This window comes from Trachurus trachurus (assembly GCF_905171665.1).
Source record: "Trachurus trachurus genome assembly, chromosome: 7".
NCBI lineage: Eukaryota > Metazoa > Chordata > Actinopteri > Carangiformes > Carangidae > Trachurus > Trachurus trachurus.
In genome coordinates, this window is record NC_139901.1 from 34944041 (window position 1) to 34959954 (window position 15914).

The window sequence follows — 15914 nt, forward strand, 5'->3', positions numbered from 1 at the left end:
GAAAAGAAAAGGAGTGAGTTTCTCTTTATGTTGCCGTCCGTCAGTCCTGAAGTGGAGGAGGCAGCTGGAGGATGGAGAACAGGGACATGGACGTCTCCACGGTGACAGAGACAGAAACACTCAGACTTCCCAGAGGAACAGGAAGCAGGAAACAGTGGAGGAGAAGAGAGGGAGAGGAGGAGTGAGGTGAAAGAAGAGAAGAGGAGGAGGAGGAAGCCGATCGGTTGTGTTTCTATCGGTTGTTTTATTTATTGATTAAAGGGTTTTATTCATCTGGTTTGATGAGTAAATGTTTGTTTCCTCGGCGCTGGGAGTTTCCCACAGCGTCTGCCGAGGAAGAGCATGAGACCAGGCTGAAAGGATTTATTCTATTTATTTTATCTCTCACACAACAATGGATTTCTAAACGGCTGCTGTCAAACTTCATCTCCAATATAAATGTTCATACATATAAAGTTTAAAAATATATAGAATATATAGAGTGACATGTTCAAGTTTAAGTTTTATTAGGGCCACGGGCCATCGCACCTGGCACTGATCCCTACAGCTATCGCCCGGGCACTGGTTTTGATAGGTCATATAGTTGGTTTTGATAGGTCATATAGTTTTTGATCAATCCCTGATCAATGACCATGATCATTTTTGGAGAAATTATGAGATTATAATGGGTGTGTATTGGACGGAATGTTCGTGTCAGAGTGCGTGACATCATCGGTTAGAGTGGGAGAGATGCCAGAAAAACTCCAGATTTTTTCTCTTTCCAAACTCGGCCCGGCCACAATTTACACTCTACACACATAATTTTTTCAGAATTTGTAGACAAACTTGTTCTGTCTCTCACCATGTGCTCAAAATATCAGAGAGACTTACAGAATTTGAATTATCAGCCTCTGAGTGCGGCCACGTCTGTCTCTGCTCCTCATTGACTCCAATACAAAGATTTTCTGAGAGAAGCAGAACGGCCTGATGTTTTAAAACTGCCAGCGTCTCCAAAATATTTACTGTAGAAACACCAAATCGTACCACATTTTTCAGTAAGTCCTTAGAGCAACGTTGATCTGTGTTTTGTTCTGATAGGAGTTACCGTTTTGTCACAGTAAGCCTAAATGTGAGACCAGTGCAGATTACAGTTACAGACACACACACACATCAAAACACACAGGTAACATACACTCCTCTCCCACACTCTAACACACACAGGTAACTTCATGTGATTACACACACACACACACACACACACACACACACACACACACACACACACACACACACACACACACACACACACACACACACACACACACACACACACACACACACACACACACACACACACACAGGTAACCTAATGTGATTACAGCTCCTCCATATCAGTGCTTATAGAAAGATGATCATGTGTCTGTCTGATCAGCTCTGTCTTGACCTTAAGATCGTGGGTTTGATTCCCATGTTGACAGAGATGGCAAAACCGGCCGTGGCCCCGTGGCCCATTCAAAATTTCCCCAGAGGAAATGTTCTAGTTTTAATTTATCCTTCTTGTTTTTTTTGTTTTTGAAGGATTTCACCGGAGACAAAGGAAGGAAGGAAGGAAGGAAGGAAGGAAGGAAGGAGAAGGAAGAATGAGAGGGAAAAGGAAGAAGAGAAAGAAAGATGGAGGAAGAGGAGAGTAGGAGGAGGAGAGAGAAGGGAGAAGAGGGAGGTGTTGGTAGTAACTGGAGTCGACTGGTTCTTTGAAAGGTCTGGACCTGGAGGAGGAGGAGGAGGAGGTGTTGGTAGTAAAAGTTGAGGATTTGAGTAGGAAGAGAAGAAAGTCTTGGCAGTAACTGGAGTCGACTGGTTCTTTGAAAGGTCTGGACCTGGAGGAGGAGGAGGAGGAGGAGGAGGAGGAGGAGGAGGAGGAGGAGGAGGAGGAGGAGGAGCAGCAGCTGGTCTGGGACTAGGACTCTGAGGAGGTGCGCGAGCCGGCCTGGAGCAGCGCCCGGTAGATGGCGGAGGAGAGGAAGCGCGGGTAGGAGTCTCGGTGCATCAGCGTGTAGATCTGCAGCTGAGCGTCTTCAAACGTCTGAGGAGTCGGCTGCTGCATCTTCCTGTTGATCACCTCACGCACCCGCGAGTCCAGACTCACCTGCAGAGAGAACACAGAGACCAGAGAGACCAGGTTCAGGTTCAGGTTCAGGTGAGACCATTGTTTTGTAAAACACCATAGACGGGCTAACATAAATTAGCATCGCTATCCAGAGTCAGTGGTCAGTTTATAACGCTTGTTAGGAAATTTGCTCCGACGTTTGTTGTGAAAGTCTGTGGAAGCTGCGACCGGACAACTCTGGCAGCTGGACACATTTATTGAGGCTGCTGCACTACTGCATTTATTTGGTAGCTACACCGGTCACTACTGCATTTATTTGGTAGCTACACCGGTCACTACTGCATTTATCTGGTAGCTACACCGGTCACTACTGCATTTATTTGGTAGCTACACCGGTCACTACTGCATTTATTTGGTAGCTACACCGGTCTCTACTGCATTTATTTGGTAGCTACACCGGTCACTACTTCATTTATTTGGTAGCTACACCGGTCACTACTTCATTTATTTGGTAGCTACACCGGTCACTACTGCATTTATTTGGTAGCTACACCGGTCACTACTTCATTTATTTGGTAGCTACACCGGTCACTACTGCATTTATTTGGTAGCTACACCGGTCACTACTTCATTTATTTGGTAGCTACACCGGTCACTACTTCATTTATTTGGTAGCTACACCGGTCACTACTGCATTTATCTGGTAGCTACACCGGTCACTACTGCATTTATTTGGTAGCTACACCGGTCACTACTGCATTTATTTGGTAGCTACACCGGTCACTACTGCATTTATTTGGTAGCTACACCGGTCACTACTGCATTTATCTGGTAGCTACACCGGTCACTACTGCATTTATCTGGTAGCTACACCGGTCACTATACTTCATTTATTTGGTAGCTACACCGGTCACTACTTCATTTATTTGGTAGCTACACCGGTCACTACTTCATTTATTTGGTAGCTACACCGGTCACTACTTCATTTATTTGGTAGCTACACCGGTCACTACTTCATTTATTTGGTAGCTACACCGGTCACTACTTCATTTATTTGGTAGCTACACCGGTCGCTCTGGGCCGCTGTGGTAACGGCGTCGATCCGTGACCGCAATGCATGATGGGATATCTTGCTCCGGTTAGTGACCATCGGATGTTCACTACATGTTGCGGTGAATTGTGGGATAGATTCAGTCACTATATAGTGAACATTAATAATCACTAAACATTCAGGCACCACTACAACAACTGGTCACTAGATAGAGAGGAGGGGGGGATTTCGGACACAGCCAGGTTCAGGTTAACTCAAAATGGTAGTAAAAGAAGTAGCCTACATGTAGAGTTACAGCTGTTTCCTACTGCAATTCTAGTTTCATCATTATTGAACTTACACAGAAGAACAACTACATGCTGCTTCTCTGCCAAACTCACATGTCTGGATATTTGTGTGTGTGTGTGTGTGTGTGTGTGTGTGTGTGTGTGTGTGTGTGTGTGTGTGTGTGTGTGTGTGTGTGTGTGTGTGTCTATAAAAAGCCTCAACTGCTGGAAGGTGATGAGAGCAGCAATTTACAGCTTCCTGTAAACACATCACATGCACACATACACACACACACACACACACACACACACACACACACACACACACACACACACACACACACACACACACACAGTTAAAAATAGCAGCAGCTGATGTCTGCTCCTCTGCCTCCACTCACAGCTCATTACAGTGTGAGGTCACAGTGAGGTCACAGTGAGGTCACAGTGAGGTCACAGTGAGGTCAGAGTAACCGACCTCCTCTGGCGACAGGATGGAGATGTCGTCCTCGTAGATGGAGCAAGTTTGTAACTGGTTCAAAACAGGTTCCAACTAGTTCAAAACTAATTTAAACCGGTTTAAACTGGTTCAAACTGGGTTAAACTAGTTTTAAACCAGTTTAAACCAGTTTAAAACTGTTAAAACTGCTTTAAAATGGGTTTAAATAAAATTTAAAACGGGGTTTTAACTGGTTCAAACTGGGTTAAACTAGTTTGAAACAGGTAAAAACTGTTTTAAACCGGTTTAAAACTGTTTTAAACTAAAAATGGGTTTAAAAAAGATTTTAAAATGTTTAAACTGGTTCAAAACGAAGCAGTAGAGGTCAGAGTGAGGTCAGAGTGTCTCACCTCCTTTGGCGACAGGATGGAGACGTAGTCCTCGTAGATGGAGCGAGCCTTCTCCTCCACCGAGCTCTTGGGCTCCTGCTTCAGCTCTTCACAGGCCAACCAGAACAACATGTTCTCCTCGCTGTACTCCGTACGCAGGAACTCACGGAACACGTTCCTGCCCGCCGGGTTCCTCATCAGCTTGTCGAAGGACTGAGACCAGAGCTGGATCTCCTCCACCGAGGGTTTGGTGCTGTGGAGACACAGAGACAGAAGCTGTGTAGTAAATCTCCTCCTATCACAGATGTAGTTCACTAACTATATAGTGTGTTCAACATGTTGTAGTGGACGACAAAACACCCACAATGCACCGCAAAACTGAGTGAACAAGCGATGTACACTACTTTCTACTCCCTTATGTATCCCACAATGCAATGCGGTCGTGTTTTGCCAGAGAAGAAGAGGAAGCTAATTAGCATGTTAGCTAGGATTTCTTTAGGTTATTTAGCAGTAAACTCTTCGCTCCGTTTGCCTGAGTTGGGCAGCAGCATCCCAACAATAACAGGCAGCATTAAATCAATCTAATAAAGAAATTGTAGCAGAATATGTAGTAAATGCCGGCTAACGAGCTAACCTAATAGCCACAGCTGACGAGCTAAGCTAATAGCCACAGCTCACGATCGGGACACACAACAGCAGTCGACCAAACCAAACTTCCGATATTTCAACAGTTTATAGACCGAATCTCCTTGTTGTTTGTATTCTACTTCCGGGTAGAAAACCAGCTGTACATTGAATGAGATCAATAGTAACGAACGAGAGTTTAGCTATATATCATATTTTTCACGCCCTATCACCGTTTAGACAAATCTGAAATGATTGAAGAAACATTACTATTTCTGTGTGTGTGTTTTGTGTTGCTATGTGTTGTATTATTATTTATTCGTGGTCTCAGAGGAAGGACGAGGAGGACTGGGCTGGAACCAGCCACACTCATCCTGGTCACAGACGTTACCATGCCAACTTGAGGTGGTTGCCCATGACGATTGGGGGCCCCCCAGGCTGAGACAGACAGAAACGTGGAGAAAAAGAGCTATTTTCTGCCTCTGCATCGGTCTCACATTTAGGCTTACTGTGACAAAACGGTAACTCCTATCAGAACAAAACACAGATCAACGTTGCTCTAAGGACTTCCTGAAAAATTTGGTACGATTTGGTGTTTCTACAGTAAATATTTTGGAGACGGTTGCGGTTTTAAAACATCAGGCCGTTCTGCTTCTCTCAGAAAATATTTGTATTGGAGTCAATGAGGAGCAGAGACAGACGTGGCCGCACTTAGAGGCTCAGAGTTTAAATTCTGTAAGTCTCTCTGATATTTTGAGCAGATGATGAGAGACAGAGCAAGTTTGTCTACAAATGTGGAAAAAATCATGTGTGTAGAGTGTAAATTGTGGCCGGGCCGAGTGTGGAAAGAGAAAAATTCAGGAATTTTTCTGGGCTCACGCACTCTGACACGAACATTCCGTGCAATACACACCCATTATAATCTCATAATTTCTCCAAAAATGATCATGGTCATTGATCAGGGATTGATCAAAAACTATATGACCTATCAAAACGTGGAGTAATACGACAATACACAAGACTTGTGTCTACTGTTTAAAGTTTAAATGGAGTCTCTAGGTGAAAGTATGCCTGAGCAGTAGACGTTTGAAAAACTCCACTGATTGTTCTTTTCCACTCTTTTTTTCTTCGCCCGTCCCATTGACTTCAATGCAAAATTTTGCAGTTTTCTGTAAACTGTTGAGAAAAGTAATAGCACACCGATCCCAATCGAACCGCACGTTTTGATCCCAAATCTGGCCACATCCCTGTTTCCTCTGGTAACAGATGTTCTGTGTGTGGTCCAGATGTGGTCCAGATGTGGTCCAGAGTCTGACCATCTGGCCACATGCAGCGGTGGAGAAAAGGTTTCTGACACACTTTAAGTTTTACAGGATTCTCTGCTCAGACTCACCAAGCTTCACAGTTTGGTATCAGCTCCATCTTGGTGTCCTGTGATATCCTCTTCCTCCTCCTCCTCCTCCTCCGCCGCTCCTCTTCATTCCTGACGGAGAGACGACATGATGAGACGGCTTCACACACACACACACACACACACACACACACACACACACACACACACACACACAGCTCATAAACACAACACACACACACACAGCTAACAGGAGTAATTTCTCTCAGAGCTATAAACACTGATGCCATCGCCTCATTAATGACACAACCACAGTGATGTTAAAGGGACAACCAGGAGTTTATATCTGGTTGTAAAAAAGTCTCATATTAATGTGGATGAATCTACGTTAGGGCTGGGACGATATGCTTTTCTTCCGATACGATTCTTCTACGATTTTTTGGATGGCGATTCGATTTAAATTGCAATTCTACAATATTGCCGATTCTCTCGATTTTTAGTCTTTAGCATTTTTAACATTTATCTGCACACAAATACTGTAGGAGCCTATAAATTAACATACTCCATTATAAAGTGAACTTAAACCCTTTTCAAAACCTGGACTCTCTTTATGTAAAAAAGTCTAACAAATGCACATTGCACAATATTTAAAAAAATTCAAAAAAAATTATTTAAAAGAATAAATAAATAAATCTATTTAAAAATCGTCAAAAAAGATATCGCGATATTTATGTAAATCGATTTTTTCTCCCACCCCTAATCTCCGTTACCACTTGTTAATGGTCCATTTTAGATAAATCTATGGTATTGTCTCTATGGTTATTTTGTTATTATTAGTGGTGGTGGAAATGCTGGGCGAGCCGACCAGCGTTTCTTTACTTTCGGTTTCGTGGCGAGTCATGAGAATAACGCCGCCGAATCTCCGTTTATGGTGGGAACTACGACGGTATGTGATCGTCTTCCAACCTCTGACTTTAATTCTTGATGAATGAAAACATGAGTCTGTCTTGCACCGGTCAAAGAATTTCACGGTGTGGAGGCTCATAAATGTAGTGTGGAAACACTTTGCTTTTACAAAACTCCTCGCTGTCCCTTTAACAGCTGAGTCAGCAGGAGCTACAGGTGTGTGTGTGTGTGTTCCCCTGTGTGTGTGTGTGTGTGTGTGTCTCCTACCATGAGCAGCTGCAGCAGCAGCACCAGCAGAAGCAGCATGCTGCGTTGCTGTTGGGCCGTTGGTTGTTCTGGGTGGTGGTTAGGCTCCGCCCCCCTCCCGTCCCGCTCAGCGCTGAGGTCTCGCTGCGACCGCCTCCCATGGCGAGCTCACCGCCGCCGCGCTCGGCCGCCACCGGACCCGTGTACTGCACAGAGAGAGAGAGAGGGGGGGGGGGGTTAGGGTTTTCCTCTCAGTGGTGGTTTCATCTCTTTAGGTCGAACACCTTTACCCAATTCCAGTTCTAGTTTTCATCCCTACCCCTACTCCTAGCCCTTAACCGTTGCCCCTTGAAACGGAGCTACAATACAACTCCTACGAATTGGGACACCACTTCAACAGTCACATCTGTCATCAGTCGTCTCTGCTGTCTTTCACATAAGCAGACGTGACGAGCTTTGGCCACAAATCCTCTATTCAAAACCATGTTAACTTAATAAAATTTAATAAAATGTAATGCAGACTGATGTGTTGATAGTAAAACATGTATTTCTTGATGTAAATGTGGTGGTTTGTGTCCGTAGGCTCCAGAGCCCCGAGGCAGCGCTGCTCTTCTGTCCAATACACACAGGAAGCTTCACTTTACATTCAGACTAACTAATGCTACTGATACAGCTGTTAGATTTATATCAATGAGACCAACATTTATCTCCTAGAAATAATTTAACCAGCCGGTGGTAAACCTCTAAAAACCTGCGGGTAAGTTAATTAGCGATGGTTTTCTCCCCCGGGATGACGACGGAGGTTGGCCGGCCGAGCAGCTCTGCAGACAAACCCTCTCTGTGAGGAGCCGTACTTTTAAATCCAGGTTAAACACATTTCTCTTTTCACGTACTTATAGCTGAGCTCCTTTAAACAACTTTAAACTTTATGTATTTTCTTTGATTTTACTTTTATTGCTCCTGCTTTTAACTCTGTGTTTTTTGTTTTTATGCTGTTTTTTTTAATGTTTTGTCTTTATGTAAAGCACATTGAGTTGCCTTGGTATGAAATGCGCTGTATAAGAAGAAGAAGAGGAGGAGATCGCTGACATACAGATGAGTTCTCTGGTCTGGTTTTAGTTTCTGTATAAACAACGAGACGAGACGGAAAAGAAAGTGGAGGAAGGTTGAACTGTGAAGAGAGAGAGAGAATAAAGACATGAAGAGAAACACACACACATCGGTGCCAACGAGAGAGAGAGAGAGAGAGAGAGAGAGAGAGCATGTGTTATAGAGGAAGTGAAAGAGAGCGAGTGGAGACAATGTGATGCATCATGTGATCACACACACACACACACACACACATTGATACACACACACACACACACTGAGGCTGCTGTGTGTGTTGCTGTGTCGTCTCTAAATGGTCAAACTCCAGATGTTCAGACAGATGTGTCCTGCTGACCTGTGTGTGTGTGTGTGTGTGTGTGTGTGTGTGTGTGTGTGTGTGTGTGTGTGTGTGTGTGTGTGTGTGTGTGTGTGTGTGTCAGTGATTGAGCTGCGTTCACAATGAGACAGTTTTAGTAACAACACGACATGAAGCAGCTGCTGAAACGTTTCCTGTCCTTTACTGAAACACTGAGAGACAGAGGGTTGTTATATTATATCCGGCGATCTGATTGGTTGTTAACCGTGGTATAATGAGCATATACCACGGCCTGTCGTGATATATTGCTTATATATATATATACAGTATATTTCAATATTTCAATATATATATAGTGATATATAGCTTTTATAAACCGGTTACCAATAATGACAATATGAAAGAGGGATACGCATCAATTCCATGTAGTTTTATTCAACCAGAAATACATATTATTCAATAAAATAGCCTCAGTGTGAAAAACTAGTCCCACCTCTCCAGACGTTAGCATTAGCTCCAAGTAGCTCTGCTTGATCAACATTATGTTTCAAAGTAATTATTTTAAGTAATTATTTTACTCGTAAACCGTGTAATAAACAGGATAATGTAGAGTTGGTCGGTTGTTATGGAGAAATAAACCTGTCAACAACTACAGGCTACATTATCCCTTACATATGTGTATTATATATTATATATTATGTATTATTATATATTGATCCACGGAGCGAAGCTGCTCCTGTTGGCTACAGAGGCTTTGTAATAACTTTATTTAAACCGCCGTCAACGACAGAAACAGAGTTTACAGTTCAACTCCATAAACTCAGATTATATAAAACAATAAAAACAGCTGGAAGTCACAGCCTCAGGTGTGTGTGTGTGTGTGTGTGTGTGTGTGTGTGTGTCTGTGTGTGTGTGTGTGTGTGTTAACGGGGTAAAAGTCCTTCATGCTCACACACACAGACACACACACACACACACACGGCCGTGTCAGAGGAACAAACACTCCCTGCTCTTTATCACCTAGATCGTCTTTTATAACACACAGCATCAGGTGTCTGTGTGTGTGTGTGTGTGTGTGTGTGTGTGTGTGTGTGTGTGTGTGTGTGTGTGTGTGTGTGTGTGTGTGTGTGTGTGTGTGTGTGTGTGTGTGTGTGTGTGTGTGTGTGTGTGTGTGTGTGTGTGTGTTATAGAGAGGACAAATGAAAAAAAAGACAGAGAAAGAAACTTAAGTGTGTACTTCCTTGTCGACAGATGTCCCACTTCATCTTTTACTCCATGTGTTTTTCAGTGTGTGTCTGTGTCAGTGTGTGTGTGTGTGTGTGTGTGTGTGTGTGTGTGTGTGTATGTGTGTGTGTGTGTGTGTGTGTGTGTGTCTGTGTGTGTGCATTTAACAGGATGTGAGTTGTGTGTTAATCTCATTAAAGACGACACTAGAAACACTTTCTCTCTCTCACACACACAGACTAGATAGTTGACCTCCTCATCGTCTTGATCTCATCTCTGTAAATATTATTTTAACTTTATTGATCCTGGTTGTGTTGACAGAGCAACACCCTCCTACACACAGACACACACACACACACACACACACACACACACACAGACGTCCTGGTTCGTAGAGTCAGAGGCAGAAAACAGAAGCAGTTCACCGTGCTGCGTTCACCGACACCAAACACCTGCACCACGGGAAATCTCTCCAGTATCTGACCAGTCTACATTGTGTCCTGTATCCCACAATGCAATGCTCCCCTGACGTCTAACCGAACCAAAGACGGTAGTGAAGTATCTGTAAGCGACCACCAGGGGGGTTCTCGCTGCTGGTGGGATTCTATGCTGTTGTCTTGGTGCTCCGGAAACGGTGTAGGGGTTATGAGTGTCGTCACATGCCACTTTCTGTGTTACACACGCACGCCAAGCTTTACCCGAGTAGCCGCCGGGGTTGGGGAAATCAAAGAAATAAAGGACATGGTATGTAATTTAAATACAGTATGTTGATGCGACATCGTTTTCATGCGATTGTGTGTGTAGATGCAACTTTGACTGTGGTGTTTGTTTAGCCACTGCCAGAAGAGATGTGTGTGGAGCGGATACGTTTTGAAGCAAAGAGTTTACGCCCTTGGTAGGCGAAATGAGGTAAATGTTTGTTTGTTTATTTGTTTATATGGGTTGACGGCTACAATGAATTGTTTTTATGAATGAAGTGTTGTTAAACTATGAATAAGGATGAGGAGCGGGAGTGTGTATTGAATTTATTGTGTAGTATGTTTTTAATATTGGCAATCATGTAATTAAATCTTTTCATGTGTTTTTAGTTTCACGGTGCCAAAGAGGAAATAAAAGTTGTGCACCAGTCGAGCTCCAGCCTATGTGTCTTGAATGCCGAGGGACCGTAACAGTGAAACTCACCGCTTATGGAGACAGTGAGCCGCGACGCTGCATCGGAGCGACGCAAGTTGATCGCGCACGGGAGAAAGTGACATCGGACATTGAACTGAGATCTCGAAACGGACAACATCATTCAGCAGTGGCTTCATCGTGCAATGGCTACAGCGAGAAACTCTGGTTGAAGAGGGGTAAAGTCACACAGTCTGAACTGTCTCTGCCAGTAATGAATTTAATGGACACTTACTGTTTAAATGCTCAAGGCTCAATTAATTCATAAAAAGGTTATTCGTGAATGTGTGATGGTTTCCTGGTTAAATGCTTGAACTGGGGTTTTTGAACAAACAATAATCCTAGAGACTAAAGCCTTTACAGATGATTTTCTGATGGTATACTTTATGCAGGTTTTTTGGATATTGTGGGACTGTTTATGAATTTTGATGTGCAAGAGGTGTAAATGCCTAACATAAATTATGGTATAAAAATTTAAATATAAGCGAAAATCACAGCCTTTAAATTTGAGTTTTGTAAAACACTTAAGGGCCCCCTTTTGCTAATGAACAGCCATAAAGGTAATATGTTGGCACCTGCTGAAGAAATAAAGAGCACCCTAGGGGCTCAACAAACAAGGTCCAGCTCACGGGAGAGAACCTTAACACAAAAGGGCCAAGAGCTGCAAAATCAGGAAGCAATGAAGAAGGAAAAGGCATTTGGCAAGGCCTATGAAATTTGGAAATCAACAGCCAAAGGCATAAGAGCTAAACTAAAGACTTTATGTTCACCAGAGGACCTTGAAGAGATCCAAAGAGACATTAAGAAAAAATATGATAACGTGTGCCAACATTATGAACTGACTAAAGGTAACCTTATGATTTCTCCAGAGGTCGTAAAGAAAATGGATGCATGTAGCGTCTTGTCGATCGAGATTGCTGATATTGTAAATAAAAGAATGGAGAACATCAATGAAACCTTTAATGATCGTCTTGAAAAGGATAGAGTGAGGATGCAGCTGAGCAAAAGGGAATATGGATCCGTCTTTGGAAGAAGCAACACTGAAACAGTTGTCTCACAGCTCGACAGATGTGATGATGATCAAGATAGCAACTTCTCCAGGTCCTCTAGTAATCGAGCCGATGCAGAGGCAGACCTGGCAGCAAAGGTGGAGCAAGCAAAGGCCACTCAAATGCTACAGGATCAACAAGCAGAATTGGATAAAATAGAGATTAAGTGGAAGCTTGAAGAAACTAAAATGCTTGCAGATATCAAACAAAGGGAGACTGAAACAAAATTAAAGCTGGAAGAAGGTAAATCAAGGTTAAAGCAGCTGCAAGCAGACAGTGAAGTGAAGGTGGCAAAGGCCCGTGTCGAAGCATATAACAGTTTTGACATGCCTGGAAATTGTGTGAATGAGGCTGGTAAAGTTGCTCCTGAAAGCCCAGCTACAGAATATCAACTTATGCTAAACCCACAAGCTACACCCTTTCAACCTCGACATGTGGCGCCTCAAAGGTCAACTCAGGAAGAGGCCAGCATTTCTCAGGCCAGCTTGGCTCAAGCAATAACAAGCTCATTCACCCTAAGTCGTTTACCTGTTCCAGAACCAACAACTTTCACAGGCGACCCCTTACAGTTCATCGATTGGAAGGTGTCCTTTAAGGCTTTGATTGATCAGAAGCCTCTTCCAGTGAGTGAGAAAATGTTTTATTTGAAAAGTTATCTGGCAGGGGATGCACGTAAGGCAGTGGATGGGTTTTTCTATCGGAACTCGGAGGATGCATATCATGGTGCTTGGGATGTTTTGAACGACAGGTATGGAAGTCCATTCATTGTTCAAAGAGCCTTCAGAGAGAGACTGACGAAATGGCCCAAAATAACAGCTAATGATTCCAAATCACTGAGAGAGTTTGCAGATTTCCTCCAAGGCTGTGCAGAAGCTATGCCCCATATTAAAGGTCTGTCAATTCTCAACGACTGTGAAGAAAATCAAAAACTCCTGAAGAAGCTGCCTGAGTGGATGGTGCGTAGATGGAGTCGGATTGTTGCTGAGGAGCTGGATCAATCTGGTAATTATCCTGGCTTTCTACGCTTCACTGAGTTCATGCAAAGAGAAGCCAGAATAGTGTGTAATCCCATCACTTCCCCTTTTTTGATTAATGTGAAAACAGAGGATACGTTTCCAAAGCGAGCTAAAGCATTGAATACACACACTCAGTTAGAAGACTCCAACTCAATGACACAAGAAAAGTCAGTCACCTTGTTTATTTTGCAAAAATGAAGATCATGGAGTTGCTAAATGTTCAACTTTTGCAGCAAAGCCAATGGAGGAGAAAAGAGCCTTTGTATTTGAACATCGCCTGTGCTTTGGATGCCTAAGGAAAGGCCATGCCAGTAAGGACTGTAGAAAGCGACACATCTGTAACACCTGTGGTCGGCGTCATCCCACCTGCTTGCATAAAGAAAATACACGACCTGCTGCTTCAGGAGATTATGGTAATAATGAGGTCCACATAGCCATGTCTCATGCTTTGACCCAAAATGTCTCTGCCACATCCAGCATTGTTCCAGTCTTGGTGTCCTCAGCAACGGAGCCTCACAGAGAAATACTTACCTACGCTCTTCTCGACACACAAAGTGACTCCACCTTCATTCTGGAAAATTTAATTTCTGAGTTAAATGTAAGTACTCGTCCAATTCAGCTGAAGTTGAGCACTATGACCTCTGTTAATATGAACATAACCAGCAAAATAGCCAGTGGTCTTCAAGTTCGTAGTCTTCAGGCTGAATCACACATACAAATTAAGCAGGCTTACACACGTAACTTCATCCCAGTCGATAAGTCTCACATTCCAACAAAAGCTACAGCACTTCAGTGGCCGCCCTTAAGCCATCTGGCCAACAAGATGGCACCACTACAAGATTGTGAGGTGGGACTTCTCATCGGTTATGACTGCCCTTCAGCATTAGCCCCCCTAGAGGTCGTTGTTGGAGATGAAAATGAACCCTTTGCTCAACGAACTTCTCTTGGATGGAGTATTATAGGTTCTGCTAACCCTCATCTGGACAGGCAGAGTAATCATAGTTTTGTGCATCGTGTTGCGGTGAAAGAGTTGCCTGTGTCTGCTGTTACTGACGTTTTGAAAGTTTTGGAGTCAGACTTTAATGAGAGGAGCTACGAGGACAAGTTTGTGTCTCAGGACGACGTTTGCTTTATACAGCTTTTGAGTGATAATATAAAGCAGGAGGAAGATGGACATTATCAGATGCCCCTCCCCTTCAAAAATAACAGCCCCCCATCACTGCCAAACAACAAAAAACTCGCTACTGCTCGGCTTCAACATCTGAAAAGAAAGTTAATGGCCAATAAACAATATCACGAGCAGTATACTCTCTTCATGGAAGAAACAATAAGTAAAGGCGATGCAGAGCTTGCCCCTCCAGCTGCCAACGACGAAACTGTCTGGTACATTCCCCACCATGGGGTGTTCCATCCAAAGAAGCCAGGCAAACTGAGAGTGGTCTTCGATTGTTCAGCAAAGTTTAACGGTATTTCTTTGAATGACACTTTGCTCACTGGCCCAGATTTAATTAATTCATTGGTGGGAGTTCTGTGTCGTTTCAGAAGAGAAAGAATTGCTGTGGTCTGCGATATTCAAAAAATGTTCCATCAATTTCATGTTTTCCCATCAGCCCGTAACTTTCTGAGGTTCCTTTGGTTGTAGCCTCCCTGTATGATCCACTTGGGTTTATGGCCCCCTTCACCCTAAGTGGAAAGCAGATTCTCCAGGAGCTGTGCCATAAAGGCATAGGATGGGACGATCCAGTTCCTGAGAAGTTGCATTCACGGTGGGAGGAGTGGAAGAATGGCCTTCAAGCATTAAAAGACATCACCATTCCCCGATGTTACCATCCTGAAAATTTTGGAAAGATCATAAGCATCGAATTGCATTTGTTTTCTGATGCCAGTACCACTGGATATGGTTCGTGCGCTTATTTGAGATATAAAAACACTCAGAACGAGATCCATTGCAGTCTGGTGATGGCGAAGGCACGGGTTGCACCTACAAAGATAATGAGTATCCCACGATTGGAACTCTCAGCTGCAGTAACCTCAGCCAGAATGAGTACCTTGTTAAAGGAAGAACTTCAGATGGAAATTGATAAAATGTATTTCTGGACAGACTCGCAGGTTGTGTTGTCATACATAAATAATGAATCACGAAGATTTCACGTGTTCGTTGCAAATAGAGTTCAGCTCATCAGAGAAAAAACAGATCCAAATGACTGGCATTACATTGATACAACACAAAATCCTGCTGACTTCGCCTCCAGGGGTCTTCGTGCCGTAGATATTGCGTCATCAGGTTGGTTATCAGGTCCTAAACTTCTCTGGGAACAAGAGTTGCTTCCAATGTTAAAACCCTCTTCAGAGCTGTTGGTTGGTGACCCTGAGGTCAAATCTGTGCATGTGTTTGCAACTCAAGTCAGCACCCAAACGGATGTTTTGAGGCGTCTGGAGAGGTTTTCAACCTGGACCACACTCCTCAAAGTAGTCGCAAGGATTAAAAGACTCGGGGCAAGGCTTAAACATGACAACATTGTAACAGTGGCAGAACGTAAAAGAGCAGCTGATGAAGTGTTAAAGTTAGTGCAACAGCAAACCTTCCCTGAGGAGCTAAACGCCCTTCGGAAAAATCTCCAGGGAGCAAGTCTTTCAAGGTCAAGTCCTCTTTTTAAGCTCAACCCGAGGCTGGAGGGAGGTCTTCTGCGTG

General features: G+C 43.6%; 1 protein-coding gene and 1 long non-coding RNA gene across 3 annotated transcripts; one reads left to right on the forward strand and one right to left on the reverse strand.

Annotated features, from left to right (window-relative positions):
- Window positions 1-1809: 1809 nt before the first annotated feature.
- Window positions 1810-7468, reverse strand: rgs19 (regulator of G protein signaling 19). Of its 2 annotated transcripts, none has more exons than XM_083975388.1 (4): window positions 7380-7468; window positions 6249-6330; window positions 4253-4484; window positions 1810-2125 (listed from the first exon to the last, which is right to left on the reverse strand). In XM_083975388.1, the coding sequence occupies exons 2-4, from the start codon at window positions 6275-6277 to the stop codon at window positions 1937-1939; spliced, it is 450 nt and encodes a 149-aa protein (XP_083831514.1). In that variant the 5' UTR covers window positions 6278-6330; window positions 7380-7468; the 3' UTR covers window positions 1810-1936. The 2 variants fall into 2 exon arrangements, with proteins under 2 accessions (XP_083831514.1, XP_083831513.1); XM_083975387.1 differs by having other exon boundaries at window positions 6249-6338; window positions 7380-7451.
- Window positions 7469-10642: 3174 nt separating this feature from the next.
- On the forward strand, window positions 10643-11899 carry LOC310988577. The gene is made up of 3 exons (XR_014595492.1): window positions 10643-10731; window positions 10821-10896; window positions 11076-11899. It is a non-coding gene; the product is annotated as an uncharacterized lncRNA (long non-coding RNA).
- Window positions 11900-15914: the final 4015 nt, after the last annotated feature.

What these genes read in the sequence shown, in the direction of transcription:
- rgs19 (XM_083975388.1), bottom strand. Translation starts at nt 6,277, where the DNA reads ATGGAGCTGATACCAAACTGTGAAGCTTG. An exon ending in ATACCAAACTGTGAAGCTTG is followed by an intron (nt 4,485 to 6,248) that starts GTGAGTCTGAGC and finishes GTGTCTCCACAG; the next exon opens with CACCAAACCCTCGGTGGAGG. An exon ending in CCATCCTGTCGCCAAAGGAG is followed by an intron (nt 2,126 to 4,252) that starts GTGAGACACTCT and finishes TTCTCTCTGCAG; the next exon opens with GTGAGTCTGGACTCGCGGGT.